The 16,787-nt window shown below is 39.1% G+C and overlaps 2 protein-coding genes across 10 annotated transcripts in view; one reads left to right on the top strand and one right to left on the bottom strand.

Annotated features, from left to right (window-relative positions):
- noc3l (NOC3-like DNA replication regulator) overlaps positions 1 to 9,793 on the top strand; it is a 60,996-nt gene extending 51,203 nt beyond the window's left edge. The window contains exons 13-21 of the mRNA XM_043712463.2: positions 405 to 505; positions 691 to 763; positions 886 to 949; positions 1,130 to 1,201; positions 3,791 to 3,972; positions 7,782 to 7,910; positions 8,404 to 8,501; positions 8,765 to 8,849; positions 9,297 to 9,793. Coding sequence (XP_043568398.2) covers positions 405 to 505; positions 691 to 763; positions 886 to 949; positions 1,130 to 1,201; positions 3,791 to 3,972; positions 7,782 to 7,910; positions 8,404 to 8,501; positions 8,765 to 8,849; positions 9,297 to 9,425 — 933 coding nt within the window. The 3' untranslated portion in view covers positions 9,426 to 9,793. The remainder of the gene's footprint in view (positions 1 to 404; positions 506 to 690; positions 764 to 885; positions 950 to 1,129; positions 1,202 to 3,790; positions 3,973 to 7,781; positions 7,911 to 8,403; positions 8,502 to 8,764; positions 8,850 to 9,296) is intronic.
- A 2,009-nt stretch (positions 9,794 to 11,802) lies between these two features.
- The window catches only part of plce1 (phospholipase C, epsilon 1), a 388,600-nt gene continuing 383,615 nt past the window's right edge, over positions 11,803 to 16,787 (bottom strand). For all 9 annotated transcript variants that reach the window (XM_087999009.1, XM_087999015.1, XM_087999013.1 and 6 more), the window contains one exon: positions 11,803 to 14,825. The gene's annotated coding sequence lies outside the window, so the exon portion shown is untranslated. The remainder of the gene's footprint in view (positions 14,826 to 16,787) is intronic.

Genomic DNA, 16,787 nt, shown 5'->3' with positions numbered 1-16,787 from the left:
TGGTGCACACTCCCCTCTCCCAATTTACAGCCATTCAGGTAGTAACCTGCTGCCTTGTTTTTGCTTCCATAGTGAATAACATTTATTTGCATCTACCATTGATTTGCCCACTCATTCAACTTGTCCAGTGTTAAGGTGAACGTTGGGGCAGCCATGTTTAACCAGGGTTGAGTGAGAATATGTCATAAAACTAAAACAATACTAAAGTGAAATGGTGTTATGTGGGATAATATAAAGTGAGGATTTGTATGTTGTTAATTACTCAGTTGGAAAATGCTAATGTTTAAAGTTAGTCATGTGCATGAATTGTTTCTACAAAGGTTGTTGAACTTTTGTCAACTGATTTTTCTTTAAATTATTTCCAAATCAAAATTTTGCTAATGGGCTTTCTGTCTTGCTGACAGCATACTGAAATCCTGAATATTGTGTTTCTGACGTACTTCAGAATTCTAAAGAAAGCACAAAAATCAGTACTACTTCCTGGTGTTCTGGAAGGCCTGGCCAAGTAAGGGAGCACGTTTGATTCATTTTTATATTTGACATTGTTTAAAATGTCAATTTCACTGTAAGTGTTTTATGTTTTGTGATTTGACTCTTGCATTTGTCCATCATGCAGCCCTGCCTATAATCAGCCATATTTTCAGTGTTCTTTCTACCTGTAGAAACTAACCGTGCAAAATGTTTTGTCAGATTTGCTCATCTCATTAATGTGGAATTCTTTGATGACCTTCTGGTGGTTCTGCATGCTCTAATTGACTCTGGGGTGAGTGCAAGTTACTCCTATTACTGGAAAGATTTTATATCACAGTCAGTGGTTCAGACAGTTTACCCTTGTAATGGTTGCTGTGTACCCCCTTCATTCTGAATTTCACTTTCTTGTTACAGAGTCTTCATTACAGGGAGTGCCTTCACTGTATTCAGGCTGCCTTTCATATACTTTCTGGACAAGGTAGGCCCCTGTGAGAAGACTTTCAGCTGTATTACTGAACTGAAGGTGGCAATTGGTTTTGTATTTCACAATAATTTATATCTTGATAGGGTTATGTTTTTCTAAAACTATTCATGTTGAAGCTTAATTGTGGTCCAAGTCTATAAATTAAATCCTTCAACTTTTTGTTCTGTTCTTCAGGTGATGTGCTGAACATTGACCCAATGAAATTCTACACTCAACTTTATAAGATGTTGTTTGTGCTACATGCTGGTAATGTTAATTTTCTGGTTTTTAAAAAATTAAACAGCAAGTCTGTGACAAGTCAAGTGTCACATATAACGTCTAAGCAGCTTGAATATTCATTCGATGCTTAATAAGGAAATTGCATTGACAGGAACAGTCTTACTGATTCCTGCAGATTGCGCTGTTGCCAAATGAAAGACTTGTATGTGAATCTTTGAAGCCCGTCAGTGTGTTCTAGCTGTTAGTATTAATCCTGTTACCTGGCAAAATTGAGAATGTATGGAGTTCAGAACAATATTGTGATTTTAAGTTGGTAATTGTTTGGAAAGGAAGAAACAGGACAAAAATAAAAATTTGTTTTTTGATTAGTGGGACATTGAGTGGTGTTCTCCAGGCATTTATAGAGGGCTGTTGCTTTTCGCTGTATATATTAATGACTAGGGTGAAGGAAGAAAATAATTCTATATCCAAATTTGTAAATGATGCTGAAGTTAGCAGTAAATTGCAAACGGATATACAGGCAAACTGAGAAGTAAAACTATGATAGATGCAGTTCAGTGTACAGAAATGTGAAGTGAGTCACTTTGAATCCAAGATAAAGAAACAGCAATATTAATGGTGCAAACTTAGAATCTGCAGATGGGTGGAAATATGTCGGTATCTGTATACGTAACTCCCTAAAAGTGTATGTACAAAAAGCCATCTAAAGTATCAAAAGCAATGCCCCAGCCATAGCCAGATCCCCTTTGGAATGCCACATCATTTTTTGACACTGAACCATAGGGAAGATGCTGTTTCAGGGAAGGGATCTTGTGGCACACTGCTCGGGTCATTATCTCAGGACTAGAAAGTCTTGGCTCAATCCCACTTGTTCTGGACTTGTCAGAAGTCCAAAAGGTTGATTGAAATAGCTACTGCGCAGAGTCACCTGGATGATAAAAGCAATTAAAGAATTATATGGACATATAATAAACATGGTTTGTATACTCTTGAGTTTAGATAGTTGAAGGATAATTGAGATATTTAAAATGATTAAGGGAGTTAGCAGGATCAATACAGAATTTCTTGTTTTCGGAAAATCTAGGTATGATTTGATCATTTAACAGAGAAATTGTAAGCATTTTAACGTTAACAGGAATGTCAGTGGAAGTCTCTCCCAAGGACTATAGATACTGGCCAAATGAAATTTTGAAAGACCGAAATTGATACTTTTACCTACCAAACGTTTATCTGAAGATATGGCTAAAAGTAGAGAAATGAAGTTGTTTCCATGTTAACCGTGATCTAATTGAGTGGTGAAACAGGCTTCTGAAGTGCCTAATCCTATTTCTGTGCATTTGTGGACAATGAAAGTTGAGTGAATATTTTTATTGGACTTGTTATTTGAGAATTTTGTTCCTTTCTTTACAGTTGGTTGAAGGTTCATTTAATGGTTTGACACCAGTTGGAGTTCACTAATTCATGGAGCTGTTTCTTTGATTCCAATTTTCAGTCTAACCTTTCCAAACTAAAATACCAATTTATCAATTTAAGCTGTATGCTATGAGCTATTTATAATATACACAACCTTTTGAGAATGTCTGTGTTCATGATGGGTCCTTCAACCAGAACAGCAGAGAAGAGACTTTAAAACAATCTAGCAAGAACATAGAACGGTATAACACAGGAACAAATTCTTTGGCCCTGCCATGTCTGTGCTAACCATGATGCTATTCTAAACTATTCCTATCTGCCTGCTCATGGTCCATATTCCTCTATTCCCTGCCTTTTCATGTGTCCGTCTAAATGCTTCTTAAACATTGATTTGACTCCCCACCTGAAGCTCATTCCAGGTGCCTACTACCCTCTGTGTAAAAAAAAAACTCCCACCTCACCTTAAACCTTTGTATCATAGAATTTGATATTTTCACACTGGGAGAAAGACTCTCGACTGTCCAGCCTATCCAAGCCCCTCATAAATGTATATACTTTGATCAGATTGCCCTCAGCCTCCAGTGCTCTAGTGAAACAGTCTAAGTTTGTCCAACCTATCTTTATAGCTAATACATTTGAATCCAGGCAACATCCTGGTAAACTTCTTTTGCACCCTTTCCAAAGCCTCCACATCCTTCCTAATGTGGTGGCAAGAACCATGCGCAGTACTCCAAATGTGGCCTGAGCAAAGTCATATGGTGTCAACAGGGCTTGCCAACCTTTGTATTTAGTGCCTGAACTGCTGAAGACAAGCATACTGTATGCCTTCTTTACCACTTTTAGGGAGCTATGGACTTGCACCCCAAGATCCCTCTGCATATCAAGGCATCTAAAGGTCTGACCATTTATAGTACACAATATTCTTGCATTTGACCTCTCGAAATGCATCCCCTCACACTTGTCCAGATTAAACTCCAACTTCCCAGCTGCTCTATATCCTGCTGCATACTTTGATATCTTTCTCATTATCCAGAATAAAAAGGTGACTTTGTAATTCCCAGCTCTTCTTGCATGACTAGTTATTAACATCTCTGCAGACAAGTGTGCATAAAAATCTTGGCAACAGCAATTCAAGTAGTTGGTTTTACTCCACCACGTGATTATCTTGAAAGCTGTTTGAACACTATTAACTGTGTTTTTCAGGGGATACAAATGAAGATGTTTTGATTTTGCTGCAATGTATCGATGTGATGCTGACAAAACGAAGAAAACAAGTTTCTTTGCAACGTGCTAATGCTTATTTGAAACGTCTGACTACTCTTGCACTTAATGTTCTACCCAATTCCACCATCGGTATCCTGGCAACAAATAGAGTATTAATGAATGTAAGTGCTCTCACACTAGGAGATATTGACTATTTGTAGTTATAACTAAGCTGCAGTATGCCCTTCTATCCACCTTTTGGCCAATGTTTGCTTAACTCATCCAGACTTTGTCGCTACCAGATGACTATGCCATTGTGTCTAACTTACCTGAGAGGAAGTAAGCTTCAGCCCATTGGTTTCACATGTCCTGTCACAAATTGAATCTTGCTTGTCACTGTCCCTGATTTTCACTGCCATCTGGTCCCCTAAATCTTTTTATTTAAAATTCCTGTCCCAGTGTTTAATTAATTTTTTGGCCTAACTCCCTTCCTATCTCCATAACCTCCATAGAGTCTCGTGTCGCTTCATCCACTACACTAATCCTTTGGGACTTTATGCACCACCTCCTCCATCTTACAGCCACTACAGCAACCTAGTATTCAACGGTTTGTCTCCACCTTTTAGAAATCTTTACTTAATACCTTCCGCTCTTCGTATGCCCTCTTCCTAACATCTACTTTTTCAATGATGGTTTTTGTCACCACTCATATTTCCCTCTTCATCTCAGCATTTGATTTACTCTTTTTGTGTCAATGAAGTGCCTTGGGTATTTTTTCTGTAAAAGTTGAAAGCAATGTATAAATAAATGTAATTGGTACAGTATTAGGATGTCAATTCTTGAACACAGCAGTATGCAATCCTCGACTCATTAATTTAGCACCATTAACGAATACATGATTTTAATAATGCAAGACAGACAGGAAAATAAATTAAGTAAAAGATTTTGTTGTTATTCTTGTTATAAAGTTAGCCTTGCCATAAGGTTATGATGAGTCCTTGATGAGTTACATGCAACCATTGTCTGTAATGGATTAATGAAATGCCAAGGTTTATCTTTAAAACCTGCACTTTGCTATTATTAAGGTCCTCTCAAAATAAATATCCAATTATTCAAAGTAGTAGTAGTAGTTAAAAGAATTAAATTGTGTCACAGTGAAAATCGTGATTGTTGTTGAGGAGTCGGATTACATATAATCATTGTAGAGAGTGTAGTGCTGGAAAAGCACTGTAGGTCAGGCAGAATCCGAGCAGGAGGAGAATCAATGTTTCGGGCAATAGCCCTTCATCAGGAATGAGGCTTGTGATCCGAGGGGGTGGAAAAATAAATGGGAGGGATGGGGCTTGGTGGTGGGGGGGTGTGGGAAGGTAGCTCAGAGTGCGATAGGTAGATGAAGGTGGGGGTAATGGTGATAGGGCAGAGGAGGGCGGAGCAGATAGGTAGGAATGAAGATGGACAGGTCATGGGGGCAGTGCCGAGTTGGAAGGCTGGAACTGGGATAAGGTAGGGGGAGGAGAATAAGGAAACTGGTGACATCCACATTGATGCCATGGAGTTGGAGGATCCCAAGGCGGAAGATGAGTCATTCTTCCTCCAGGTGTCGGGTGGTTAGGGTGTGGCAATGGAGGAGGTCCAGGACCTGCATGTCCTTGGCGGAGTGGGAGGGGGAGATAAAGTATTTGACCACGGGGCAGTGGAGGTGCAGGAGTCCCAGAGATGTTCTCTGAAGCACTCTGAAAGTAGGCATCCCGTCTCCCCAGTGTAGAGGAGACTGAATCGGGAGCAAATGGATACAGTAAATGACATGGGTGGAACTGCAGATAAAACTGATGGATGTGGAAGGCTCCCTTGGGCCTTGGACGGAGGTGTGGGTGCAGGGTTTGCAATTCCTATGGTGGCAGGGGAAGGTGTCGGGAGGGGAGCATGGGTGACGATCAATCCTCAGCAAAGGCCTCACCTTCATTCTCCTACGCTCCCAGATCAAGTAATTGAACACGCATTGTGACATCGAGCACTTCTTCCTCTGCCTCCGGCCTTATTTTTTCCACCAAGACTCCCACTCATCATCCAAGGACCCCTTCTCTCGCCTCCAACACACCCCATCCACCTGGACATCCCATGCTGGTCTGTTACCTGCCCTCGATCTCTCCATTTCCAACTTCCACCGTGACACTGACCACCTCCACCACCACCATCCTTACCCACTCCAACCCCTCACTGTCACAGTGCACATCCCTCTGCTCCAGCCCCAACCTCACCATCACTAGTGGATAAGGGGTGTGCAGTGGTAGTTTGATGCACTGACCTCTATACCACTGAAGCCAGGCGCCAACTTGATGCTACCTCCTCCTAATGCCCCCTTGATCATAACCTCATCTCCCCATCATCTTCCAGACCATACACAATCTCATCACTTCAGGAGACTTCCCAACCACAGCTTCCAATTTCATAGTCCGGGATCCCCGCACCACTCAGTTCTACTTCCTACCGAAGATTCACAAACCTGACTGCCCCAGCTGACCTATTGTCTCAGCTTGCTCCTGTCCCACCAAACTCATCTCCATATACCTTGATACTGTCCTATCCACCTGGTCCAGGGACTTCCCACATATGTTCAGGACACCATCAACGCCCTCCACGTCCTCCGAGACTTTCATTTCTTCAGCCCCCAATGGCTTATCTTCACCATGGACATCCGGCCCAAAACACCTCTGTCCACCATGACGAAGGCCTCCAAGCCCTCCTTTTCCTCCTCTACAAGCATCCCCACTAGTACCCCTTCTCTGATATTCTCATTCATTTGGCTGAAGTGGTCCTAGCCCTCAATAATTTCTCCTTTGAATCCTTCCACTTCCTCCAGACGAAAGGGATAGCCATGAGCACCTGCATGGGCCCAGGCTATGCCTATCTCTTTGTTGGTTACATAGAACAATCTCTCTTCCGCAGTTACAGGGGTACCATTCCCCACCTTTTTCTCCGCTACATTGATGACTATCAGTGCCACCTTGTGCTCCCACGAGGAGGTTGAACAGTTCAACTTCAGCAATACGTTCTACCCCGACCTTAAGTTCACCTGGACCATCTCGGACACCTCCCTTTCCTTCCTGAATCCCACCACCAGAGATTTATTTCCCTCCCCTCCCCTATCCGCTTTCCATAAAGACCATTCTCTCCGTGACTTTCTTCACGAGTTCACACCTCCCGCCAACTCACCTTCCCCTCCTGGCATCTTCCCCTGCCACCGAGAGAACTGCAAAACCTGCACCCACACCTTCCCTCTCACCTCCGTCCAAGGCCCCAGTGGAGTCTTCCACATCCATCAGAGTTTTACGTGCAGTTCCACCCATGTCATTTACTGTATCCAATGCTCCCAAAGCGGTCACCTCTACGTTGGGGAGAGAGGACATTTACTTGCAGAGCACTTCAGCGAGCATCTCCGGGACACCCGCAGCAACAAATCCCACCGCCCCGTGGCCAAACACTTCATCGTCCCACCCTAATCACCCAATACCTGGAGGAGGAATGCCTCATCTTCCGTCTTGGGACCCTCCAACCACACTGCAGTTTCCCTGCCCCCCCCCCCCCCCCAGATCCAATCTTCCAACTTAGGACAAGTCATGAGAGCAGTGCCATCTGTCCATCTTCCTTCCCACCTATCCACTCCACCCTCCTCTCCGACCTATAACCATTACCCCCCATCTCCACTTCTTTGGCTCACAAGCCTCATTCCTGATGAAGGGCTCTTGCCCAAAACGTCGATTCTCCTGCTCCTCGGACACTGCCTGACCTGCTGTACTTTTCCAGCACCACACTCTCTACTCTTACCTCCAGCATCTGCAGTCCTCACTCTCTCCAATTATCATTGTCATCAGTTTTATATTTGACATTTATGTAACTGTAACTACTTCTAGCAGGGTGGCTTCTTCCTTAAAAGAAAGTTAAAGTTGAATTGAATCATATACCATGTGTATTTTTGAAACTTTTCCTCCAGTCATTTCCAAAGACAGATATTTTGCTCGACAATGAATCCCATGGCAGTGGACTTTATCTACCAGAGCTTAATGAACCTGAATACTGTAATGCACAGAATACTGCATTGTGGGAGTTACATTACCTCCAGGTAAACTTGTTTTTCGTTGTATAACATTGTCCATTTAATCCTGTTGGTACTACACAAGTAAATAGTAAATAGTAAAATGTTTCCAATGAAACTTGATATAAACACAAGTAGAAATCTATAGAAGTCTTATAGACAAATTTGATAAAGTCCTTTTCAATTTTGTTTATCAAGGAGACTATTTCCTTTGGAATTCATTAATTCCAAATTTCTAGTACAGTATTCTTAGTACTGTTATTCAAATGTAAATGTTAAACCATTCATATTGTTCAATTCCACTATAGTTTTCTTTAAATCAACTATGTTATTGATGAACACCTGAGCTCTTCTCATGCAAAATAATATAATTGTGCTGATGCCTATTGTATTTAGGGTGAGTATTTCAATAAACGTGCTGGCAAATTGTTTGTAGACAATCTTAGTCCCAGTGCGTTCCAAGTCACTAGAATCCAGGATAACCACACAACTTCCAGTTTTTTATTTTTTTAAATTGCAGAGACATTTTCATCCTGTGGTGCGGAGTTTTGCAGCACATCTTAGTGCTGGTGCTCCATCAGAGGGCTCTGGAGCGCTGAGAATGGAACTAAGCAGAAAGTAAGGAATTTTACTGTTCTGTATCAAAATAATTGCACTGCTACAAGTTGTGGTTTGTAATGAACAGGCAGTTTCTCAAATGCTTTTTGCTGCTACACAAACTATTGAAGATACAAAGTCACATCCACTGGCTGCAAAATGCCCTTATGATTAGATAGGCAGTAAATAAGTTACATGTTTATTTGTGCTTTACTCCTATTATTAGGGAATACTATATTCTTAAATTTGATCAGAGACTAAATTAACTTATCTACTTCACCCAGGCATGCAACAGAGCTTTTTGAGGAGTTCAGCATGAAAGAGATGACCTTCAATCCACCAATCACATCTTCTGGATTAAAAAGAAAGGTAGAACAAACTACAAATGCTCACTTCTCCTTCATCTACTTTGTAGCTACGTGTTCATGTAACAGTATTTAACTAGATTAACCACACCTATTAAAATGAGACATTTTGCATTGTCTCCTGCCTGTGAAACTTTTCCCTCGTGGCCAAATCTATATTAGGCTTTGGCAAATGTGCTCTCTACCTTGAGACCATTTCTGTTAAATCTACCTATTATTGCTGCTCTATTTTTTTCTAATCTCAGAGCTGATATAACGTGCCTTTGATACATGTGCGACTTGAATGCGAGACTCCCGGTCAAAGTTAGTTAGGGACACTACCACCATGCCACAAGAGGGTCCCAAAGCAAAGTCATTTTACTATTAACATGGAGTATTTATTAAAGTTTGAGAGTATGTTCTTATAAAAATTGGCTATCACTTACACTTGTGATTGATGTTATAATTTCAGAAGTCGACAACACAGAGTGCATTCCTTGATTCAGAGCTTCAAAAGCACATTAATCAGCTCCTTGAGAAATCCTTCACCACAGCTGATCTCAAATTTGCTGAAAGTTTCCAAGCAGAATCACAAGCATGATTGAAGAGTGTTGGGTGTTCTCAAACAAAAAGTTATTACAAGTTGCAATATTTAAACAAATATTGGATTACCTGTGTTAATTCATGGTATCCACTGTGATTGTGTGTAAATACAAATGATTCACCCATAACCTTGCTATTTCCTATAATTGTGAGCAAGAATAATGGTTCTAACATTGTCTTGTAGCAGTCACAGCACAATCCTGTATAAAAATCAGGTATTATTTTTCTTGGGCTAATTTAACAACTATGGCTTTTTAAAAATACAGATTTTCTAAAAAACATGTTGTCCACTTTAATGGGGGAAACCTTGCAGTCTGTAAACTGTGGATTTGTTACTTTTGAATAATAAATAATTGACAAAACCTTTTATGAAGTACTTTGACATCCTTGTTCATCCCCATACTGTGATCCCTTTATATTCAAGGAAAAGAGAAATTTTAGATTTTAGTCATTGGCTTGGCCGCCACTGGTACCCTTTGAGTGAACTATTTTCTGCCTCATCCCAGTCTTAAGTGATCAATTAATGTAGTGAGACTGTCCCCTGGTTCTAGACTCTCCAACATTTTATAATTTCAATCAATCAGATTCCTCCTGTGTATGCCTCTCATCATTTTGAATCTTCCCCTCCAGCTTCCTCTGAGCCAATGAAAACAAGCCCAGCTTATCCACTCTCTCACTAGGATGTTGCCTGAGATGGAAGACTAATATCCTTTGCACCCTCTCCAGTGCAATTAATTATGTCCTTCTGATAGTGTGGCAACCAGAACTATATACAGTATTCCATCTGTGGCCTAACCAAAGTTGCAAAAAGATTTCCCAGTTCCTAAATTCAATGTCCTAGCTAATGAAGGCAAACATCCCATTTGCCACCTTCACCACCCTGTTTACCTGTGCTTATAGCTATAGGCATCTGTGGATTTCTACACAAAGGTCCCTTTGTTCCTCCCTAGGGATCTACCATTATTTGTGTATATCCCTCCCTTATTACACCTCCAAAAATGCGTCAACTCGCACAAGGATTACATTCCATCTGCCGCTGATGAATAACAGATTGTAGCCTGAGACCATCCTGAACAATACCACCATTCTTCGTGGCATCTGCAGACTTACTAATTATTCCTTCGATTTTTGCATGCAAGTTGTTAATGCAACTAACAAACAGCAGGGGTTCCTGCACTAATTCCTGTGATACACTGCTGGTCGCAGGTTTCCAATCACAAAAACAACTCTCCACCATTTCTCTTTGTCTCCTATTTGAGAGCCAGTTTGCCAACTTGCCTTAGATTGCATGGAATTTTACCTCTTAGACCAGCCTCCCACGTGGACCTTGTCAAAAGTCTTACTGAAGTCCATGTAAACCACATTACATATATTGATGAGGGTAGTGCAGTTAGTCACCTTTTCAAAAAATTGTCAAATTAGTCAGATAGGATCTTCTTCCAAAAAATCTGTGTTGGCTATCCCTACTCAATCCCTGCTTTCCCAAGTGTTATTGGCACCTATATATTTTCATTAATGTGGGATAAGGTTATGTTTTGCAAGCCTACTCCTTGCACCCTACACCTTTTGTAGAGCTTCGGATTTCATACAACCACCCCCTGCAATTTCTGAGACTTCCAGCCAGCCTCTCCATGTTTGTAGCCTTAGGAATCATTGACCATAGTCTGGATGTGGGAACTTCTGAAGGGTAAGTTGGAAAACTCTTCCCTGTGTTCTATCATATCCTCACATCCCAACCTGTCTGTATCCAACATACCCATTCAGTCTAGTACATACTATATGTAGAACCAGTACACCATGCAATATAACAATGGCAAGTAGTGACTACGAACCAACACTTGAAATGATAGTTTTGTCTATAATGTAGCCTCAGTTTTACCAGTATGGCTCACAATGAGAAAATTGGACTCATCCTGTCTTGAATCATTTTGTTTTACAAAAATCATCTTTTGAACTTTTTTTCTTGTGTGCAAACATTATTGCACCATTCTTCAGTGCTAAGGATACCATAAAATGTTATTAAATAGCCAGTCATATCTAGCATCATCATTCTTTGGCTCACCATTAACTGATCCATGAGCAGTGGAAGAGTCCTTTTTCCTTTTGGTTTGCCTCTGATATATCTCCTCTATTAGGTTTGGACACAATAAGAAGTACAATTAGTAATTTGGTATATTTTCAATCATTCAGGAGCCAACATTGCACAGTAGCAGCTCACATTTATGTCAGAAAACGTAACACATTTTGTGGTTGAAATGCTGGTGGCAATATTATTGGCAATCTTATGAGAAAAGATAAAAAAACTAGAAATATTTGTGAAAAATCATTTTTGATATCGTGTTGATACATTTCCGATTTCAATTGATCAAATAAAACAAATTTTCTTACAGACTTGATATTTATTCTGATCAACTCAACATTAATAGTCTAATTCTCCAAGTCAGTTACAGATATAAATACACCAAACATTTAATTCATAACACATATTCATGTACAATCTGAAAACAATTTGTATAAAAAAAAGGACATTTGGCACAATTTTGCAACCTTTTAAAAACATAACATTGCACTGTTAAAATTCTCAGTACCAACACCTTCAGAAATCACGACATCTCCTTTACCTGTCAATAGAACTAAATACAGTAAAATTAATAGATGAATTGTGGTTTTCACACACGCACAATTGCTGACAACAGTAATTTACTTTAGTATTTACCCAATAGTTAAATCTGATAAATAAATGCAAGGGAAATGCATTATACAGTTCAACTGTCATATTTACAAAATTTAAGACCATAAATACCAGCCTTTAAGTAAATGCCCAGTGAATGTACTGTGACATTACCCAGAATGAGCCTGTAATCATTTTATGACATAAACCTTGCCTGTGCAGTCTCCACTAGATGTATGTTCACAAGTACAAGTGGCAAGAGTGAACCATTGAAACTTGTTTCAACTGGCCCTCACTGACCTTCTAAAAAGGTTTGTTTAAAACAACAATAGACTTGAGGGAAAAAAAAGCAAAAAACTTGTGTAAAAGAACACTGATGTCAGGGCAAACTAACAGAGGCACAAAACCTCTATTTGTACTGAGCAGAGATTAGTTAGGAATATCAAAAACAAATGCTCTAGCCAGAGAACGTGTTGGTCAATGAACAAAGTGTATTTCCACTGTTCAATATCAATACAGAACATGCATTCAACAACACTGTTCATTATTCAAGAAGTATTAATCTATTAATAAAAAAATTATATGATTGTGATAGCTGTTACACACTGTAATTTCAGCACAAAAAAAGGAAATAAATAACTACTGACATTTGTGAGGATATGCAATATTAAAATTAAAGGAGCTACAGCAACCCATGCTTTTGTTTGTCAAATGTCACCTGGTGCCCTCACTTTGCACAACAATTTAATAATAAAGGACATGAACTTCCAGGAAACCAATGTTCCTGTCTGGTAGCAGTTAAGAGAATGTTCTGGATTGGCAAGTTATATCACCTCTGCTACAAAAATGGTGCAAATAACTTTCATGTGGTGACTATGACATCATTTGACAACTATGTGGGTATGTTTAAAAGTTTCAACTAAAACTCATCTAAACAATATTTAGTTTGTAGATGAGAATGACCCACCTAATTTTTATCTGAATCTTCTTGCAGAGTTCCTGAGGTAACATCAATCAGAAATATTAATTTTACATTTAGTAAAGCAGGAATATCAGCTCTTCCCTTGTTTTCATTTTTTTTGTAAGCAAGAAAATGCAGGGAGTAAACTATACACTTAAGCTTTTTTTATAATCTGTAATACGTGGATGAAAATGCGGAAAATGTTAAGTGCCTTAAAGAAGTAAGTTCTAACTAAACAATTTTGTAACAGCCGATGGCTGTTCCTAGAAATTACTCAAAACTTAATTCACTTAATACAAGCCATTTAGTGTGTGTTATACGTTACTGTCATATTTTTGAATGATAAAGTTTCACTTTTGTTGTTCAAGTTGCAGAGTTGATAAGTTATAGCTCAGTCAGACACATGAGAAAATAAACTCTGCAGTGCAAGTTTCATGAGCCTTAAAGCCTTTCTATCAGTGTTTGTTGCTGGTATTACTGCAGTTTGGGTAGGCCACATATTTTGTATAATACCGTAGTGAGTCCTATGGTCAATGGTTTGATGTGTCACTGCTATAGCTCTATTTGAACTGTCGTTAAATGTCAGTGTTTCAAAATCATAACATATTGAGTAAAGCATTTAAACATTACAGCAACTTAGCCACTATATTATGTAACTTAGGCACTCAGAAGCTGCCAAAAACACTTACATATTTTGCACAATTCAATGGTATGTTTTTTAAAAATAATTTTGGATTACCAACACAATGTATCAAAAAAATTAAAATGTTCATCAGCAATTAAGGAAAAATGCTCAAATACTTAATGGAAATTACTTTCCTGTTTGACTTAATTTTCCACAAGGAATTCAAATACGCATATATACACACACAGTTATAAGATGTTCGTGAAAGTGGGCAATTGTAAATAAAAAAAATTAAAAGTTGTGTTTTGGAGTATCAAAATAAGCTTACCACTTGGAACTAAACATGAGAATATAGTAACTTTAACTGCAAAGTGTTAAATCTCTGCTTAAATAAATAATTCTGTCTAATAATTATAATATTTCAGTACAAATGTAGGACAGTATTTTATATATCTCAAAATTTACATGATTTTCTACTACAGTAAAATTACATCATTTTCTTAACACTTTTTTCATAGGTTTAATGCATGGATTCAGCACATTCTATCAGAAATTATTCTCTTGCAAATTTAAATATCTTGTAAACATCAAAAAGAAGTAACTTTGTGTGACAATTCAGCTTAATATGACTACTGAAGTTGGCATCTAGCAAGATTCTGTATCGTAAAGTAAATAGGTACATTTAAACATACAAATCCTTCAAATAATTAAGGAAATAAGTGATTGGGAAAGTGCACAATGTTTTGCAATTTATAACTTGTAAAGTTCTTAGGTTTATACCTGCATATCTCTATACCCAGTACTTTTGAAGACAATTTCTTTTCCGTTTGAACAGTGGTGGTTGCTTGCAGATGTGTCTTCTTCCTTGTTAAAACTATGTATATATCGAAACAAGCTTGATTGGAACTTGTTGTTGACTCAATATCTTCTCTCACCTGTACTAAATGATGCATTTCATTCCAATGACTAGACTTCGTTGTTTGTGCAATTTCCAGTTTTTCAGAAGAGTGAAAATACCAGGAGACAAAGAAAGGGGTGATGTTACATCCTTTCTGGTTTTCTCCAGTATTAGCTAAAAGTTCCTCTGCTTCATTTCGACACAGTACTAGTGAAGAACTAAGGAGGTCAATTTTACAACAACCTGTAGGAAAGAGATTCTTTTTTAAGTTTTGGCTGTAAAAATTAATTGAAAAGAACAAAAATTTTTTAATTGGATTAACTGTCATATGTTAAAATATCATGATATATCAGTAATTTTTATCTTTGATTTGTGCTTCTTGTTACATTTGTTAAATTTAAGAAACCTAGATTTTATGTAGGGCACTTGTCTCTTACTTCTGATGTCTCTTGTGGTAAAGGTCCTAATTTACATTCTGGATCATTGATAGGAAGAAAGATTGGTTACTAATTCAGAACTCCTGAGTTGGGTAAGTAGATGTTTCCCATTTCCGAGGGTATAAAGAGCTAGAGCTGACATTTCTTGTTTAGGTTTCTCAAAAGATTTATGGTAGCCATTTTTTTTTGCTGCTACTCAGAAGAAATTCAAAAGCAACAGCCCCAGAAGGAGAGAAGGAATAAACAATTCCATTGGCATTCTACAGAAGGAAGGAAGAACAATACACTGAAAGTATGCTAGTCAGTGCCCTGTCCCACTGTAATTTATACTTTTCTATTTGCCAGGAATATGCTAGTCAATAAATACAGTGATAGTGAATTGCTACAAATCGGAAATAAATAGGCCACAGATATTTTAACTATGCCCTTAACAAAGGAAATGGTAGTAATTGCAGATTTAGAAGGTGCTGTTTTGAATTCTACCATCTACAAAATGCACTGTAGAAATTCACCAAGATTCCATAGATAACAGCTTCAAAACCCACAGTTACTACAAGGACAATGGCATAGGAAGACCACCAGCTACAAGTTTCTCTCCAAGCCACACACCACCTTGGCTTAGAAATATAGCACCGTTCCTTCACTGTCATTGAGGCAAAATCCTTAAACTTCCTCCCCAACAGGCCTTACCTACACCAAATGATGTCCAAGAAAGCAGCTCACTACACCCTCTCAGGATCAACTAGGGATGGGCAGTAAATGCTGTCCCAGCCAAGTGATGCCCATATCCCGTGAATGTTATTTTTAAATAAGTAGAATACATCATCCTTCTCAGCATCTCTCTACTGCTATCTCTAAACTGCTTGAGACTACTCCCACCTGGTACTGTTCTTCTTTATCTAATCGTAGTAGAAAGGTCAATTGGAATCACCTCTTCTGCTTGCACATTATGATATCTGGTGTCCCACAGTCATTGGCCCCTTCCCTATTTCTCATCCATATGCTACCCTGTAATGATATAATCTAAACACATAGTATAGTTTAGATAAACGCTGATGCACTCCCAGCCCTACATCACTATCACAAAAACCCATCTCCCTTCACTACCAAACACATCTCTCTCAGCAACAAGCTGAGAATAAACCAGTCTGTTCACAACCTGGCCACAAACCTCTGCTGGAAACTCATCGTGGGGGTTAAGTATTGAAAGGATCACACAGGATATATCACAGAAACAGCCCAAGCTGCTGTCTGTGTCAGTATAAACTTACCAGTGATTTCACTGTGAACTTGCTATGCCAGTGGAGAATGTTACCTGACTGCGAATAGCAGCATTTTGGATATTCAGCAGAAGTTCCAATCTGTGCTGTCAGCACGAAAAGTTGTTTGGCAAGAGCATGAAGTCAAAAAAATGCCTCCTCTCTGCTTCCAAGCATATTAGCCTGGCACACCTTGCACAATTGAAACCAGGTACCAGCTGGCTACACAGCCCGAGGAAGCATTGAGTTGTATGATGAGGAGGGACACTACCATATTAAATGCTAATTACTGTTCCCCCACTCAAGAACCCTCCAATGCCACAGCCACCACCTCCCACCGCTATCTATTGCCAGGTCCCTCAATCACACAGTGAGGTTGCTTTGAAAGACGGAATTTCCCCAATTCCCCTCCACTGAGGGCACACAAACAAACTGAACGAGGGTTTGCATTTTGTTTGCTTTTCTAGTTCGGAGCATACTGACTACCCAACAAGGCAGCAGCATGAGTC

This window comes from Chiloscyllium plagiosum, unplaced genomic scaffold (assembly GCF_037043375.1).
Source record: "Chiloscyllium plagiosum isolate Xiang-an unplaced genomic scaffold, Cpla_swu_hap1 HiC_scaffold_22, whole genome shotgun sequence".
NCBI lineage: Eukaryota > Metazoa > Chordata > Chondrichthyes > Orectolobiformes > Hemiscylliidae > Chiloscyllium > Chiloscyllium plagiosum.
The sequence above is the reverse complement of the archived record's forward strand: the minus strand, read 5'-3'. Positions and strand labels throughout refer to the sequence as shown.